At 39.8% G+C, this 18467-nt stretch overlaps 1 protein-coding gene across 1 annotated transcript in view; it reads left to right on the plus strand.

Annotated features, from left to right (window-relative positions):
* Positions 1-9096: 9096 nt before the first annotated feature.
* Positions 9097-18467, plus strand: part of RP2 (RP2 activator of ARL3 GTPase) — a 32421-nt gene continuing 23050 nt past the window's right edge. The window contains exon 1 of the mRNA XM_006213417.4: positions 9097-9407. Coding sequence (XP_006213479.1) covers positions 9306-9407 — 102 coding nt within the window. The 5' untranslated portion in view covers positions 9097-9305. The remainder of the gene's footprint in view (positions 9408-18467) is intronic.

Raw genomic sequence — 18467 nt, forward strand, 5'->3', positions numbered from 1 at the left:
AGTTCCCTGTGCTCTACAGTAGGTCCTTGTTGTTTCTCTATTTTATATATAGTAGTTAATATCTGCAAATCCTGAACCCCCAGTTTATCCCTTCCCACCCTCTTCCACCTGATGATAACCATAAGTTTGTTTTCTATGTCTGTGAGTCTGTTTCTGTTTTGTGAATAAGTTTTTTGTGTCTTTTTTTTTTCAGATTCCACATCTAAGTGATATCATATGGTGTTTTTCTTTCTCCTTCTGGCTTACTCTGTTGACTCTGTTAATAACTGTGCTCTAAACCTCTCACACGGGAAGATGTTGCCTTCTGATCGTAAGCCTGAACGAAACTAATCATCCTTCCATATGATTTCAGGAAGGAAACTTCCATACACAGCCTGTGTTAGTTTGCTAGGGCTGCTGTAATAAAATATCAGACTGGGGGGCTTAAACAACAGAAACGTCTCACAGTTCTAGAGTCTGGAAGTCTCAGGTCGAGGTGTATGTAGTGCTGATTCCTTGTAAGTGAAGGATCTGTCCAGGCCTCTCCTTGACTTGTAGATGACTGTCCGCTCCCTGTGTCTCTTCACATGGTCTTCCCTCTGTGCCTGTCTGTGTCCCAATTTCCTCTTCCTATCAGGACATGGGTCATATTGGATTAGCACGCACCCTAATGACCTGACTTTAACTCAATAACCTCTGTGAAGACCCTGTCTCCAAATAAGGTCACAGTCTGAGGTACTGGGGGTTAGGACTTCAACATATGAGTTTTGAGGGAACACAATTCAACCCATAACATAGCCTAAGATTTTCCTGCTTGTTCTGTCACCCAGAGGCATTGCTCAGTGTGGCTAATTTGGCAGTACACTCTTAGCTCAAGAAATCAGAACGAATCATGACGTAACATTTTTTTAAAACTCTGAAACCCAGAGATGAGAACCATCAAGGCTTCAAATTCCAGACCAAAATTCTTGAGGTGCACACGAATGCCAAAGTTCAAGCCTTACAATTTAGCTGTAGATTACCGGAAAATAGCAGCAATTACATTGCCCTGGAGTAGTGTTAAGAAGAATTAGACAGTGAGGAGGGTGTAGCTCAAGTGGTAGAGCACATGCTTAGCATGCACGAGGTCCTGGGTTCAATCCCCAGTGCCTCCTCTAAAAATAAATGAATAAATAAACCTAATTACCTCCCCCCTTGCCAAAACAAAATAATTAAATAATACAATAATAAATAAATTATATATATATACACATATATGTATGAAGAAATAGACAGAACGTGTTAACAAGCAAGATAATTGCGTGGCCTTTTAATGCTGTTCTGGAACACTGTCCAATAAGCCCAACTAAGGTTCAGCTGATGCTCTAAAGGAATGTACCTTGATTGACATATAATTTACTGTTGATTAGGACCCAGATATTTTTAAGTCTATAAAGTTAGAGGTTAATTTATAGAAAACTCGTACAGTGTGATGGTTTTCTTTTCTGGTCAATAGAAAAGATCTCAAAGCATATGGTTTTACTGCTCCTTAGGACATTAACCAGTTTTGTATCCATGGTAGCAATCTTATTCCAGCATTCCTTTTTCTCTGTTAACTATAAAAAGCCCCGCTTCTCATATCCTCTTTGAATCAGCTGGTTGAACTTTTGGCTTCCTTATCAGTGAATTAAATCAATATTGGATACCGGCTTACTGTCAATTTTGTATCAGAATTCTGTTTTTGCTCTTTTGAAAATTATACTTTGGTAGTACCCGTTTCAAGCAAAGGTTATCAAATAGGAGGCAATAGGGTAAGTAACTATAAAAAAGAACGTTGTCATTGTTAAAATAAAAAGCTAGACAAGAGGTACAGGAGTTTATTTCTGCTAGCAAGAAAGAATGATATGACAGGTTTGGTAAGAACTTACACTGTCTCAACAGGAAGTATAAGCATCAGCTTTCTAAACAATTTGAGAAAAAGAAAAATTTGCAGTCGTGCTAATTTAAAATTGAAAAAAATACCGGGTCAGCATGTAAATTTCAAGATCTTAACTTCTGTCTCTCATAGGACAGTTTTTTAATTTTATTTTATTCTTATTGAAATGTAGTTGATTTACAGTGTTAGTTTCAGGTGTATAGCAAAGCAGTTCAGTTATGCATACATAAATATTTTTTCTTTTCAGGTTCTTTTCCATTGAATGCTCTTACAGGAAATTGAATATAGTTTCCTGTGCTATACAATAGGTCTTTGCTGTTTATCTATTTTATATATAGCATTGTGTATCTGTTAATCCCAAGCTCCTAATTTATCCTTCCCCTGCCCTTTCCCCTTTGATAACTATAGTATGTTTTCTATATCTGAGAGTCTATTTTTGATTTGTAAATAAAATTTGTATCTTTTTTTCAGATTACACATATAAGTGACATCACATGATATTTGTCTTTGTCTGACTTACTTCACTTAATATGGTAATCTCTAGGTCCATCCACATTGCTGCAAATGGCATAAGTTTATTTTTTATGGCTGAGTAATATTCCATTATATGTATATGTGTGTGTGTGTGTGTGTGTGTGTATCGCACATCTTTATCTGTCGGTGGACATTTAGGTTGTTTCCATGTCTTGGCTATCGTAAATAGTGCTGCTATGAACATTGGGGTGCATGTAACTTTTCAAATTAGAGTTTTCTCTGGATATGTGCCCAGGAGTAGGATTGCTGGATCATATGGTAAGTCTATTTTTAGTTTTTTAAGGAGCCTCCATACTTTCTTCCATAGTGGCTGCACCAATTTACATTCCCACCAGTGTAGGAGGGTTCCTTCTTCTCCACTCCCTTTCCAGCATTTATTATTTGTAGACTTTTTAACAACGGCCATTCTTGACTAGCATGAAGTGATACCTCATTGCAGTTTTTTTTAAAACATTTTTATTGAGTTTTTTTTTTAATTCTTGTAATGTATTGAGTTATAGTCATTTTACAATGTTGTGTCAATTACCAGTGTAGAACACAATTTTTCAGTTATATATGAACATACATATATTCATTGTCACATTCTTTTTCACTGTGAGCTACCACAAGATCTTGTATGTATTTCCTTGTCCTATACAGTATAATCTTGTTTATCTGTTCTACATATGCTTGTCAGTATCGACAAATTTCGAACTCCCAGTCTGTCCCTTCCCACTCCCCTCCCCCTTGGCAACCACAAGTTTGTATTCTATGTCTCTGAATCTATTTCTGTTTTGTATTTATGTTTTTTTTCCTCATTGCAGTTTTGATCTGCCTTTCTCTAATAGCGATATTGAGTCATAGGAAAATTTTTTTAAAAAATTTGACCAAATTTGCACCTCTAGTCGTCCAAACGTCTGGTTATGTAGTTGTCTCTGTGAATTGTTAACCGGTCAGTAAATTTGCATGGGGAATTCTCTTCTTTGCATATCTGGCTCCAGTAGCTGATTGGCTATCATCAGCCTATACCTATGGGTTCTCTGTTCCCATTGAGGTTTTTCATAAATTGTGGCAGATTTGCAATATTGCCGGGAAAATATGGTCTTCTTAGTCCTTTGTCTGTATAATATGCTGTATGTATATATTCTAAAGCCAATTAGTATATGAAAAATATGTATTATGTGTGAATTTAGATCCTGGCTTCCCAAGAGGTAATATCTCTAATATCTTTCTGCTAGGTATTGAACCCAGGACCTCCTGTATGCTAAGCATGTGCTCTACCACTGAGCCATACTGATCCACCCCCTGCCTCACCAATACCTTTTGACAAATGGCTCATGGTATAACAAATGGAACGCAAACTTTAGGGTCCTCCATTTGCATGGGTCCTGTACACACCTCAGGCAATTTTGTATTCTTAATTTGTATTATTTTTCTTAGCAAGGACCCAACCCAAATTGTATAAACTGCAAACTCTACACATCCTAGATTTCTCAGAGTGAGCTGTTGTTTATTTGGTGCCATTCTTAGCACCCCAAGAATTAGTAAATGAATAAAAGAAGTGCTGAAGAGATGTTTTCCTCGCTGATTCACTTTCTCATCCTGGTCTTAGAATGTACTGTGCAGCTGGGTATTCGTGGTTGGGAGGTGAGGCGAGGGGAATTGTACAAACCCTAGCAGAGTGGCTCTTAGGGAAGATTTTGTCAAGAATGAGCCCAGATTTTGTCAGGAACTATGGGAGAAGGAGAAGTGCGAGCGGGAAAAAAATCTTACTCTTGAAGTTCCCAGGGACATTCAGGCCTGCTTAAGTATTGGCCATCTATATGATTATTAGCCATTTCCTAGTGTAAGATTTAGGAAACGTTATTAAATATTCTTTTACTAAAATTTTGGCCTAGAACCCTCAGTTTTCCTGCCTAAATCTTTCTTTTTAAAAAAAATTTTAATGGTCAATTTACAATGTTGTGTTAATTTCTGGTCTACAGCATAGTGATTCATATATATATATATACGTATTTCTTTTCATTTTCTTTTTCATTATAGGCCATTACAAGGACCCCAATCTTTCTTACTGACTGTTTTGGAATTGTATACTACACAACTGTCGACAAGTAACAATCATGGGGAGTTTATTTTTGGTCTATGTGTGTAGAGGAAACTAGGAAATATAATCTCCAGCTTGGGTGAAATGGGAAGTAACTCTTTTATTAATAAAATCCCCAGGATAAAGACAAATTTTATGAACTAGCACACTTTGATTATCTCTATGGTTTTAGTTTGATCACAGTTCATCCCTTTCCTGAAAAGTATTGAAATGAAGGTTTGGAAAATAGAAATTCCACTAGAAAAAAATGTTTTTCAGTCCAGAAAATATTTTTTAAATAGTTTCCATTGGAACTGCTTTGCTGTAACAGTTACAGGAATGATTTTTATTTTATGCTGCTAAAGGCATTCACTTCTGAGATGCCTTTCTTGACTTTTCCACCCTTCCCACCCCTATCTGAGTTAAAAGCCTGTTTGCTCTGTTATTCCTTTTCTATACTAACTTCCAAATATTTTTTTACTGAGCTTGCATTAAGAATTTTACCAGCAACAGTGAACAAGATACTCGATGCTAAGAACAGTCAGAAAAATACATAGTCTTCATAACCTGATTACGTACAATTGTTGATGCTTTTGAAAATAATTAGAACTGATTAATATGACGGTAAAAGAAAATTGGTGAAGACTACCTAAAAGTTAAAGTATGACAAGAGATGTTGGGTCAAAAATCTATTAAAAGAAAACAAAGTATCTGCTTGTACAATTTTTAAAAACCTTCCAATCCTCTTCTTCAATGTATATGTAATACTGTTGACAGAATTAACTCCCGCTATGGTAGCCAGCCTCTGAGATGACACCCCAAAACCTGCACCTTTCAGTATTCATTTGTTTGTTTAGTCCCTTCCTTTAGTGAATCAGGGCCAGCCCTGCGTGATTAGTAGAATCCAGTAGAAGTGATGTATGATTTCTGAAGTTATATTATAAGAAGCGCTGCTGCTTCTGCCTTGGTCTCATGGAATACTTATTCCTAAAGCCCTGACTACCTTAAGGCCATCTTGCTGGAGAGATCACAAGGAGAGGCCCTGAGATTTCATTTAAAACAGTTCCTGGCTATAACCTCACACCAATCAGAATGGCCATCATTCAAAAGTCCACAAGTGATAAATGCTGGAGAGGGTGTGGAGAAAAGGGAAGCCTCCTATTTTTTAGTGGGAATGTAGTTTGGTGCAGCCATCGTGGAGGACAGTATGGAGATTCCTCAAAAAACTAAAAATAGGCTTACCGTATGATTCAGCAATCCCACTCCTGGGCATATATCTGGAGGGAACTCTAATTCAAAAAGAGACATGCACCCCAATGTTCATAGCAGCACTATTTACAATAGCCAAGACATGGAAACAACCTAAATGTCCATGGTCAGATGACTGGATAAAGAAGCTGTGGTATATTTATACAATGGAGTACTACTTAGCCATAAAAAGAAGAAAATAATGCCATTTGCAGCAACATGGATGGACCTAGAGATCATCATTCTAAGTGAAGTAAGCCAGAAAGAGAAAGAAAAATACCATATGATATCACTCATATGTGGAATCTAAAAAAAGAAAAAAGAAGACATTAATGAACTTATCTACAAAGCAGAAACAGACTCACAGACATAATAAACAATCTTATGGTTCCCAGGAGGAAAAGGGGTGGGACGGCATACATTGGGAGTTTGAGATTTGCAAATATTAACTAGTATATATAAAACAGATAACAAGTTTCTTCTGTATAGCATGAGCAACTGTATTCAATATCTTGTAGTAAGCTATAATGAAAAAGAATATGAAAACAAATATATGTATGTATATGTATGACTGAAACATTATGCTATACACCAGAAATTGACGCATTATAACTGACTATACTTTCATAAGTAAATAAATAAAAGATTCCTGACTAGTCCCCCAGCGAGTCATCCCAGCTCCAGATGAGGCCCTGGGCACAGAATAGAACAGAGTTGAGCTGTCCTCACTGAGCTCTGCCTAAATTGCAGATTCATAAGGAAAATAAATGATCATTGTCATAAGCCATTAAGTTTCAAGTGGTTTGTTACGCAACAATAGGTAATGGAAACACTTCTCCGCTCCCTTCTCCTTCACTTGTAAAGTGTTTCCGTAGATGCGTACAGAGTAAGCCAGCATGTGTCAGGTCAACTCAAGAATAGGGACATTTCCAGCCATTGTTGCTGGGGTAATTGGCTTATTCATGTTGTGAAGATTTGTCTTCTGAGAGGTAACTATGTCACTTCTGTGGTCAAGACACACAGGGGACCCAGACCATCTCTGGAGCCCATGGCCAGGTGCAAACCCACAATCCAACTTTTTAGTACAGATGAACCTATGTTTATTCAGCTGAAAATGAAGGGCAGCTTTCTATAGAAAAGAAGCCACAGGAGTATAAAGAGCAGGAGAAGTTTAGGCAGAAGGAGCCACCAATTTCTGTCTGGACTCTGTGCAGTTAGGACTGCTCGCACCTGTGCCCTTTTCTGGACCTGCTCCCCACTCGTGTTTGTAATATGGAACTCACCCTTGCGGCTGCAGCAAGTAGACTAGGGGTGTACGCTTGTCCGATGGGTAGCCATTCTATTATTGATTGGCCAGCAATTTATCTAGTTATCTCCCTGGAGAATCTGAACTAAGATATAAGGAGATGGTAGCATGCTCTTGGACAGAAAGGCCATGACAAATCAGGATGGGATGACTGTTCTCAGACATGTATATGCTGATGAGTAAATAAAGAGAGCTGGTTTGCAGAGAAAAGTGGTGGTGAGAATCCACTGGGGCCGGGAGGGAGGAGAGAGGAGGAGAAAAGGAAGAAAAAATAAGAAAAAGGGAAAGCATGAAAACTCTAGCATAGCTCTGTTCATTGGTTTCCAGTCCCCAGTTTAAATAATTTAATTTTCCTTAATGTTGGTCAGGGGTGCTGGTGGGATGGGATTTAACGGAAAGGGGACTTTATCGTCACTTTTGTTTAAGGGTCCCTGAAAAGATCACTGTTGAATATAGAGTTTGTTTTAGGTTTCAGTTTCTCATTAATGAATACTTCAAAACTATTTTAGGCATTGTTTCTCTAAAATTAGTTTTGTTTGTTCATTAAGAGGAACAGCATCACTGTGGGACAGAGATCCCACAGGCATCAGAAGGTCTAAGCAGATAATTCTTTACTTCTTTCTTTCAGATGAATCAGAGAGGAACAAATTTAGGCAGAGGGAGCACTGGACAACACAGGTTCTGGGTTTTCCTAGTCCCTGCTCACCCACTCTCATTGTGACCACACAGTGGTTAGTCCCTTCCCCTCTGTGGCCCTCTGTTGCCTCCACTGTACTACACGGTGGTCACAATTTTAACCTTCTATGAATATAAAACATCTGAGGGTCTTATCCAAAACATCCTCTCACAGACTTTTGATCTCACTCAGAAGAAGAAAAAGTGTGCACCGGGTAAAGACCCTATTGCCTAAGATCTGGAACTTACGTTTACAATCATTTCTAATACTTGAGCACATGTACTTTTCTTCCTGATTGTGCAATAAAAGGCAGGAAGGCAGGAAGTGAAAAAGAGAACATTCTTAATGCTCAAGTTAAGTCAGAGGCTCATTTAGCATATACACTAGATGTAAGTGTGAGAAAGTAAAAAGATAACCAAGTTTGAACCTAAACTAATCTGCATTTGATGTCCTACCAAATGCCCAAATACTGTGCCCAGAGAATTTAACCAACAAGTTGCTTAGAACAGATCTGATAGTTTATATGGCAGTGCTTGTGTCCTCCACTGGGCTATAATCTCCAAGAGGAGAACCCCCACCACCCACCCACACACACTCTTTGGTCACTTTCTTTACGAAGGAATAGGGAAAGGTTGTAAATGTGTCCTTAACTAGCATGCAAGCATTCTTTCGACAAACATTTTATTGAGCAACTAGTGTGGAGTTGGGCCAGGCCTGAGGGGTTAAAAAAAAAAAGGACCGGCCTTTTGGTCTCAAGAAATTCACAATTCCAATAGGGAGACAATACACAAATAGTTATTTTACTAAGTTCTTGTTCAATTTTAGAGTGATACGTGGAAGTACTAAGAGAGCACAGAAGAGAGGGCAAGGAGGGTCGGGAAGGTTGCTGGGGAAATTTCCCGAGTGCATGACACTGGCCAGACGACTTGGAAGCAGGGGACGGGTGATGGATGGGTGATGGGGCGATAAGAGGAGTGAGGAATGAGAGTTTCAGGGCTCTTCCTGCGTCAGCAGGAATTCCTGTTTCCTCACCAACTGCATCACAAAGCTGAAGTCTAGTGTTCAACTAGGGAGCCCTCCCGCGCCTAAAACTTGGTAACTGAGAAGCAGGAGCAAGAAGACAGGATTGCCGGGCCGGCACTCCCGGCAGCTCCACAGCCCCACTCAGTCCTAGAAGGGGCGGGGCGGGGCTGGTTGGTTGGCCGGGGGGGGGGTGGTGGCGATCAGCCGGGCTTGCGCTGGAGCCGAGCCGGCCGGGCCCGCCCTTGGGGGGCTGGCGCAGGAGCGGGGTGTGAATTGGTTGTGTGCATACGTCGACAGCCGCTCGCGGGGCTTTGATTGGCTCCCCGGGCGCCGAGCGGTCATTGGCTGCGGCGGGTCGTCTGGGCGACTGAAAGGGGAAAGAGAAAGGGTGCGGGGCCTCGCGGGCGAACCTGCGCTGAGCGCGGCTGGGCGGTTCCGCGGGGGCAGTGTCCGGGGAGCTGCGGGGCCCGGGCGCCCGGGGTGCACGCCACAGCTCCGGGAGGTGCCTGAGCCAGCGAGCCGGCGAGGAGCAGCGGCCAGTGAGACCCCGCGGGCCGGGACCATGGGCTGCTTCTTCTCCAAGAGGCGGAAGGCTGAGAAGGAGTCGCAGCCCGAGGGCGAGGAGGAGCGGCCGAAGCAGTACAGCTGGGACCAGCGCGAGAAGGTAACCAAAGTCCCGTAGGCGCTGGTCTCAGCCCTCCCGAGCCGCTCGGCAGCGCCGAGGGGGCCGCCCCGGCAGCAGCCGCTCTTGCGCGCGCGCGCTCCCCCGCGAGTAGTTGAAGTCCGAGTGAATGACTTCGGGGGGAGCCGTGAAATCGAGCGCTGGAGAGGGCACCGCGGAGGGCTTTGCAGCGCTGGCGGGGACCTTAGCGCTGATCGTCCAGGTAGATGGACCCCGGGGGCTTTCCTTCCTGTCTGCATCCCGACCTCCTGTCTGAGGACGGACTCGAGGGAAGGAAGGAGAACCCAGAATGCCCCAAATCTCACATCTACGCTTTTTCACTCGCAGCGTCGAGCGGGGTTTTGTCCAGTCCTCGAGTTACGCATGGGACTGATTCTCATCTCTTTCGCGGCTTATGTTCTTTCTGTGGCTGTTTTCTTTTTTGTCTGCCCTAGGCAGTAAATCTCTTTGGTGCCTCCTGATATATTCCACTGCTGAATTTTCTCGATGACGAAGTGAACCGTTTGACATACAGCTTTGCCTTTCCTCCTCTTCCAGTTACCCGAAAGGAATAATGAAAGTCGAATCAGTCTTGGGATGTGCGTTAAGACTCTAAGGTGAAAATAACCAGCATAAGCCAGGCAATATTTTACTGCTGCTTTAATGAATGAAAATGCCCATATTTTTAGTTTTCTATATAGCCAGAAACGAAAAAGCTTTGAACACGTCCACTTAGTCTTGCACAAAATACACTTAGTCATAAATTTCATAATGCTTCCTCTTTCTACATAGTTCTCCATTTGTATTTAGTAAAACACTTTGATAGATTTATCAGTTATTTTTCTCTTCCAAACAAGATGAGAAAAAATTTTAAATGAGTATTAGGAACAGTTAACTCCTTGCTTAATGCAACGTATCTCTATTCATGAATACTTTATAGTAAATTTCTTATTAAAGTTTTGATTTCATAGGCCAGCCTGCGTGATTTCCAATCCCCAGCAGAATTTAATCATGGCAAATTTGGATCTCCAAGTGTCAGAAGTTAAGAAATTGTACGCTTTTTACAGACGTCTCAGCCCCATCTTTCTACCCGTGTTTTGCAGGGTTGCATGATCTGTTTATTAATTCTCTCTTATTTATACTTGATAGCAGCATTTTATAATGTAGGAGTGGAAAGCACTGTACTTCCTGTCTTACATGAAGATTGCACGTATCATTTAAAGTTATTTGGTGGGCAGTTTTTAAAAGATTCATTTCCTTGGCCTTAGTATTCCTAACAATGCTCTTTAAGCTTGAACTGTCTGCCATAGAGAAGGTTGTGAATTTTATTTTTATTTTAACTTTTGGTTTTGAAATCATAGGCTAAAACTAACAAACTTTTATTTTTTTATTTAGAGTAGTTTGGTTGCCCTCTGACTCATTACTTCATGATAAATTGTCTTACAGCTACCTTTATTAAGATAATGTTTGGGCTAGTTGGAATCTCACATGTCTTTCTCCTTTTAGATAAATGGGTGTGTTCTGTGATTTTTTTTTTCTTCTGCTCTGTGGCTAAGTAAACGCATTGAAAAAGAATAGCGGACACCAACATCTAAGCTTTTCCTCCCAAATGAGTGTATAGTAAACTTTGAAATGTAGACATTGCTTTGAGCTTACAGGGAACATTTTGGGGGAGCCCTACTAAGTACTATAGTTGTAGAGGTGTAAGAGATGTCACTGGGTATGAAAAATAAGCTGGGTTGCGTAGAATATGCTTCCGGATTGTGTATAACAAAATCTTGATCAACTCAACTAATCAAAATTTTTCTTACTAAATAAGCGAACAACCCCGTTTGAAAATTTTTGGGGCCATTAGAGGATTACCAGCTTGCATTTAGAGACAGTGAAGATACCACATTTCTCGACACTGCTTTTTGGAATTGTTTTCTTTTTCTTTTGGAATTACTAGGAATTCACTCTTGGGCACCTCATTTATGATAGCCTGCTAAATTTTATGTGATCTTAAAGATTTTTTTCTAGCTCCTCACCTATTATGAGACCAATATGGGTAGTGTGCAAATATGGGTAGTGTATTACTCCAACTTTTACTGAGTTCAGCGTGGTCTTGCTTGCTCCAAGAAGATTTTAATTGTACCACTTAAAAGGAATAGAATGCAAATACAGCCCAGAACACATAAATGAAATACGTTGCATGTATATGAACAAAATGGTTTGTGTTAGAAATTTAGGTCTCTGTAATGTGATCATGGAGCATAGCAAACAATTTTAAATTTATATCAGACAGTTACCACTCAGTTTCTAAGACTTAGCTGTAAAAAAACAAAGTGCATTGCCTGAAAAGTTTCCTTGCAACTTGGAAAAGTGGTGTTTAAATTTTTCCTTAGGTTGTGTAATCAGGGTATCTTTATTGAGAGGCACCCTCTGGGTTTTGGGTTTTGAGTTGTGTAATTGGGTCAGTCTTAGGGGACCGAAGCTAGGAGAAATTGTCTCAATTAGAAAGAATGTTTGGGGACTAAGTGTTGTCATGGCAACCGATATACTGTAATCAACAGTGCAAGAAGCTCATTTTCTATTGCTGACCTTGAAAAAGGAAAAGCTTACTATACAATTCCTGCATTGACATGATGAAAAATATTTGTAGATTGTAAGATCTGTGTTTAAATCATTTGGAAAGACATGCTTTTATCCTTATCTCTCTTCTGCCTCTCATACCTTAGCAAGTTATTCAATGTATATGTACTCAAACACCAAGGAAGATGCAAAATTATAAGAATTATTTTCCTTGCCCTTGAAGAGCTGGACTGGCTTTTTGGACTTAAACCAGGAAATATTTAAGTACAAACAAAAGGAAGATGAGTGGTACAGAAAAGTAGTTTTCATTTTCTAATTATTCATACCAGTATTCTTTTAGATGACAGAAATGGTGGCATAGGTGTTGAAAATTGTGGCTTTGAGTATGGACTGCTCGTCTTGTATCCATTCAGGTTCCTCAGCTCTAAAGTGAAACAGTGGTAAAGATTTCTCTACTATTTAAGAAGGTAGAGGCCTGCCCTAGGGAAGAGGGCTTAGACAGTAATGGTCACCTCTGAGGATAGAACTTGGACCAGAGGTTGGGCAGGACAGAACCAGTCGTAATATAAGGCAGATCGTAATGCCCAGAGTTACTCATCAGTGGACGGGGTGGCTTTGTGAAGAACTGATTTCCATGTTAGTCAAGACATTTAGACAGAGGTTGGATGGCTACCTACTAGAAAGAAGTGTCTACATTGAGTAGGGGGCTGGACGCTGTTCTTAGCCTTTTAAGTATGGAAGGTATCCTAGTTACCCAGTTACTCAGTTTCTTTCACTGAGTATGTTTTTGAAATTCATCCATACTGCAGCATCTATCAGTGGTTTATTCCTTTTTGTTGCCGAGTAACATAACAGAATAGATATTTTATTTCATTTGATTTATAGGTACATTTTATTTTTTATCTGTTTTATTTGTTTATCCATTCATCAGTTGATGGACCTTCAGGTTATTTCTACTTTTTGGCCATTACAAATAATGCTACTATGAATGTTCACATACAAGCTTGTGTAGAGACATACATGTTTTCATTTTTGTTTTGTATATATATTTATTGAAGTATAGTCAGTTTACAATGTTGTATCAGTTTCTGGTGTACAGAACAATGCTTCAGTCATACATGTTTTTTTTTTCTTGAATATATACTTAGGAGTAGAATTCCTGGGTCGTATAGTAACTCTGTGTTTAACTTTTGGAGAATCTGCTGAACTGTTTTTCAAAGTGTCTGTACCATTTTACATTTTTGCCAGCAGTGTGTGAGGCTTCCACTGTCTTTACTCACATGAGGTGGGAAAAGGGGAAAGCACGCATGGGACTGGGGTCTTCATTTGCATTCTACCCTGCACTACATCTCACTGGTCAGGTCATTTAGCTTTTCCCGTCCTCAATTCGCTAAGATCCTTTCCAGTTCTCTGATTCTTTGAGCATCTCATGAGCGGAGGTGAAAAGCATTCAGGTAAATCTGATTGAACAGAGGAAATATGATAGGATGTCAAATTAGATTAAGAACAGATTAGATGATATGAAAAATCCTTTCCAAGCCTAAAATTTCATAATTCTGTTTTGTGGTTACATTTTTAGCAACATGATGTGCTAATATAAATATAATACTTCACCTTCTCTTATCATCAATGTATATAAGATCAAGGTACTGGTGTTTACTATTTTTATAATTAGGTGCCACTGCCATTCTCATTCATGAAATTACCTTTCAGCTACATAGGTATGTTGCCCTGAAATGGACTTAACAATGTTTAAATTTTAAGTAGTTTGTTTATTTTAATTGAAGTATAATTTCCCTAAAGTAAAATTTATCCTTTTTAAGTGTACAGTTCTATGAATTTTGATAGGCAAATACAGTCATGTAACTATCACCACAATCAAGATGTGAAACAGTACCATCATCCCCCCAAATTTCGTCATGCTCCTTTGCAGTCAACCCTGCCTCCAGCCTCTGATCGGTTTCTTATCCGTATAGTTTTGTCTTTTTGAGAATGTCATATAAATGGAATCACATAGTTGGTAACCTTTTGAGTCTGGCTTCTTTCACTTAGCATGATACTTTTAAGATTCAACCATGTGATTGCACGCATTAGGAGTTCCTTTTTATTGCTGAATAGTAAGTAGTCCATTATATGGATGTACCCCATTTGTTTATCCATTCACCAGTTGAAGGACATTCAGGTTGCTTATAAATTCTGGTAATTGCGAATAAAGCTACCATAAACATATGCATACAAGTTTTTGAATAAACATAAGCTTTCCTTCCACTTGCATGAATACCTAAGAATAGGATTGCTGATTGTGTATTAAACCTTGTAAGAAATTGCCAAACTCTTTTCCAAAGTGGCTGTGCTATTTCCTCCAGCAGTCTATAAGAGATGCAGTTTCTCTGCGTCCTCGCCAGCACTTGGTATGGTCAGTTTTTTAAAAATCTTAGCCATTCTAATAGGAGTGTAGTGGTATTTCACTGTGGTTTAATTTGCATTTCCCTAATGACTAATTATGTTGAACATTTTTCCATGTACTTATTTACCATCCATATATTTTCTTCGGTGAAGTGTTTATTAAAATCTTTTGTCCATTTTTTTTACTGGGTTATTTATTTTCTTGAGTTTTGGGAGTTTTTATATATCTTGGCTATCAGTCCCTTGTCATGTGTGTCTTGCAAATTTTTCCCCCAAATAATGTCTTGTCTTCTCTTAACAGTGTCTTTTGAAGAACAAAAGTTTACAATTTTGATAAAAGTCCAATTTTCTCTTTTATGGGTTGTGTTTTTGGTTTCACATCTAGGAAATCTTTGCCAACCCAAGATTACAAAGATTTTCTCCTCTGTTTTCTTCTAGAAGATTTAGAGTGTTTGGTTTTATATTTAGGTTCTATGATCCATTTTGAGCTAATTGTTAAATATGGTACAAGGTATGGAGACTCCTTTTACAATTTTTTTTAACATGTAGATGTTCAATTGTTCCAGCACCATTTGTTGAAAAGACTATCCTTTCTCTATTGAATTGCCTCTGCACCTTTGTCAATATATACATAAGTCTATTTTTGAATTCTGTTCTATTTCATTAATTTATTCACCTAGTAAACATTGGTTTCTGTTTGAATATGATTGAATATGAAGGAGCAGCCAAGAGAATGTATTTAGGGGCCAAACTGTCTAAGTCTGAGACTCAGCTCAAGCACATACTAATTGTGTGACCTTGGGCAAGTTATTTAACCTCTGAGTGCCTCAATTTTCTCATCTTTAAAACAGAGATAATTACAGTACACAACTCTCAGAGGGGTTTTTATGAGGACTGAATGAACAAAGCACTTAGAATGGTGCCTGGTACCTATATAGTACTTCTTATGCTCCTGGGTCTGATTTTGAACTTCTACCCAGACCAAATTTCCATTAAAATTAATAAATTCCATTATTTCATCTCAGATTATCATTATGGATGTTTATCTGTGGGGGTGAATTTTCATGAAAAATTTACGTAACTGCTCAGTAAAAGAATAAGATGTTTACTTTTGTTTTCTGTTAGGAAAAAAATTCCTAATTTAGTTTAGTAGCTGTTATCAGGTGAATTCCAACTCTTGAAATGTTTCTTTGATTTTGAAAGTATATCCACTACCTTTCAAGGATTATAGAAAGAAATACAGCCTAAACTAAGCTCACTTCATAAAGGATTCTTGTGGAAAAGTAGTTTAAAACTTGACCTTTCATGTTTGTGATCTGGGGCACTTTGAGAACTAGTAACTTTTGCAAAATTATTATGGTGCTAAGCTCCAGATTGTTCATTATCACCTTTTGTTTTGAAGAGCTTTCAGAAATTGTTGAGAAAGCAACATAAATCCTAAATTTCCCCTTTGTAGATCATATTGCTAGCCCAGATAATTTTATACTATAGAACTCGTTAACTATAGGATTAATTTCTCCTGGATTAATTTCCCCCAATGAACTATGAGAACTGAGATGTCCAGAGAAAATACTTAAAAGAGCAGTACATTACATTTAACTCCTCAGCATTGGCAGCTGTTATGGACTGAATGTTTGTGTCCCCGCCCCAAATTCATATGTTGAAGCCCTCAACTCCCAGTGTGGTTGTATTTGGAGATGGGGCCTTGATGGGAATAATTAAGATTAAATGAGGTCACAGTGGTGGGGCCCTAAATCTGATAGGATTAGCGTCCTTATAAGAAGAGACACCAGAAAACTTGCCCTGCACCCACCCAGGAAAGACCATGTGAGGATAATGCGAGAAGGCAGCCATCTGCAAGCCAGGAAGAAAGGGCTCACCAGGAACCAACCCTGCTGGCACCTTGATCTTGGACTTTGCAGCCTCTGGAACTATGAGACATACAGTTCTGTTGTTTAAGCCACCCAGTCTGTGTTATTTGGTTATGGCAGCCAGCCTTAGTCTGCTCAAGCCTCTATAGCAAGATGCCATAGACTGAGTGGCTTAAACAACAGAACTGTATGTCTCATAGTTCCAGAGGCTGCAAAGTCCAAGATCAAGGTGCCAGCAGACCCAGCGTCTGGTGTCAGAGATAAATTCAGCTGGACATTAAAGCAGTGCAAAACAGATTTTGTTCAGTAACTACTGACAGGAGAAAGAGCTGAGCTCCATTCTGATTTGTGCAGAGGTGATGTGAGCCATTTAAGGGAGAATAAGGGAAGGAGGAGAGCAGTATTGTCAGAGAAGTGAAAAATTACCAAGTTGGTCCCTGTTAGTGAGATTAGGCCAGTCGTGTTTGTTAGCTGGCAGTTACGGAAGTTAGAATCCTATCCTCCCACAGAGCCTGGTAGACAGAGGCCCTGTCCTTCCTAATAATTATATTTCAAGGAAATGGCTCTTGGGTCCTTGAGACACTTAGTTGTAAGAGATACAGTCACAATTATAAGCCCTTTTTAGTAAATGTTCTAAGAAACGGAGGTCAGGGGCCTAGCATCAGGTGTTGGCTAGAACACAGTACATTTTCCTGGCCGGGTTGAGCTTTCTCAGACAGGCATTTTAATGGGGACCTGAGATCATTCTAGGGACACAGCTTCGTGCTGCTAGAAGCCATGCTAGAGTTTGATCAAGTCTCTTAGCACAGGGATTTGGACGGAGTTGCAGTGTGCCAACAGTTCTGTGGTTCTCGCTGGTGGAAACCCACTTCCTGCTTACAGTCAAGCCACCTTCTTGCTGTATGCTCACATGGCCTTTCCTCAGCGCCTGCTTGCGCGTGGAGAGAGGTGGAGGGGGGAGAGAGCAAGAGAGAGCGATCTCTTCTTCTTCTAAGGGCACTAATCCCATCATAAGGGCCCCTCCGTCATGACCTCACATAAACCTGATCACTTCCAAAAGTCCTCACCTCCAAGTACCATCACATTGGAGTGTTAGGGCTTCAGCGTATGAATTTTGAGAGGACACAAAACATTCAGTTCATAATACAGCCCAGGCCAACTAAGAGAGCAGCTCAGTAATTTTAAAGTTAAGAATAGATTTTCTTTCTGTATTTGCAACAAGTACTAATATAGTACTAATGATAACATATTAAGAGTTGAAAATTCTGTTATGTACTGTACATCTTATATATCATCTCCTATGCAAAAAAAATAACTAAATTCCTTTAAGTAACAAATATTAACTGTTTTATTTTTTTATCTTTATCCAAACATTGGTTTGTCTCCTACTTCATTCTCAGATAAATGTGCTTGCAAACTTTTGAACTTGCTGTCTGTGTCTTAGGCAAAGATAATTTGGCCAGAGTCTTAAAGCCCAAATCAACTCCCCAGGAAAATGCACAAAAAATTTTACACAAAAGTTTTAAGGAGTTTATGGTATAGTGAGAGAGAGAGATACTGTAAACTGAAGCTTGAAGATTCCCCTTGCTCATTGACTTTGAGGCATTGGTAGAGACAGGCCAACTCCTTCGCTCCTTTTCAAAAAACAAACAAACAAACAAAAACCTATTGGTGGTACTCTCACAGCCACCGTGGGAGGTAGATTGGTGCCAGGAAGACAAGCTGAAGATGACCAGAGAATACTTTTAACCTCCTTAAGGCTGAAAGCAGAACTGACTTGAACCACACTTGCATGTTCCTTTTTCCCTCTTAAAGCCTGGACTGGCTCAAGATCCCATTAGCCTCCTCCAAGACCACATTCCCAGCCCCTTCCCCTGGCTCTTCCAAGTGAAAGGCAGCCCCAGCTTCCTTGTACTGCAGGTAGGGACAGAAGAGAATGTAAAATGGAGAGACCCAGGACCGGCATTAAAAGGAGTGCCTCTGCATAGCTTTGTGTATAATTATCTGATCTTCCTACTGAGTCCCAGCAGGTAGAAGGGGAGGATTGTTATCTCATGATTTGGGAGGGGGAGAAGCAAGAGCAAAAATCTCAGAGGTTCCTTCTTCTCTTTTCTCCGCCCACGCCCACCACAGGTGTTTCTCATAGTTTCCCCTTTTCCTGATGTTTTCCTTGCTTGGTCCGTTTGGGATTGCTCTTGGGCACTGGAGAGCCAGC

This window comes from Vicugna pacos, chromosome X, assembly GCF_048564905.1.
Source record: "Vicugna pacos chromosome X, VicPac4, whole genome shotgun sequence".
In the NCBI taxonomy this organism is placed as follows: domain Eukaryota; kingdom Metazoa; phylum Chordata; class Mammalia; order Artiodactyla; family Camelidae; genus Vicugna; species Vicugna pacos.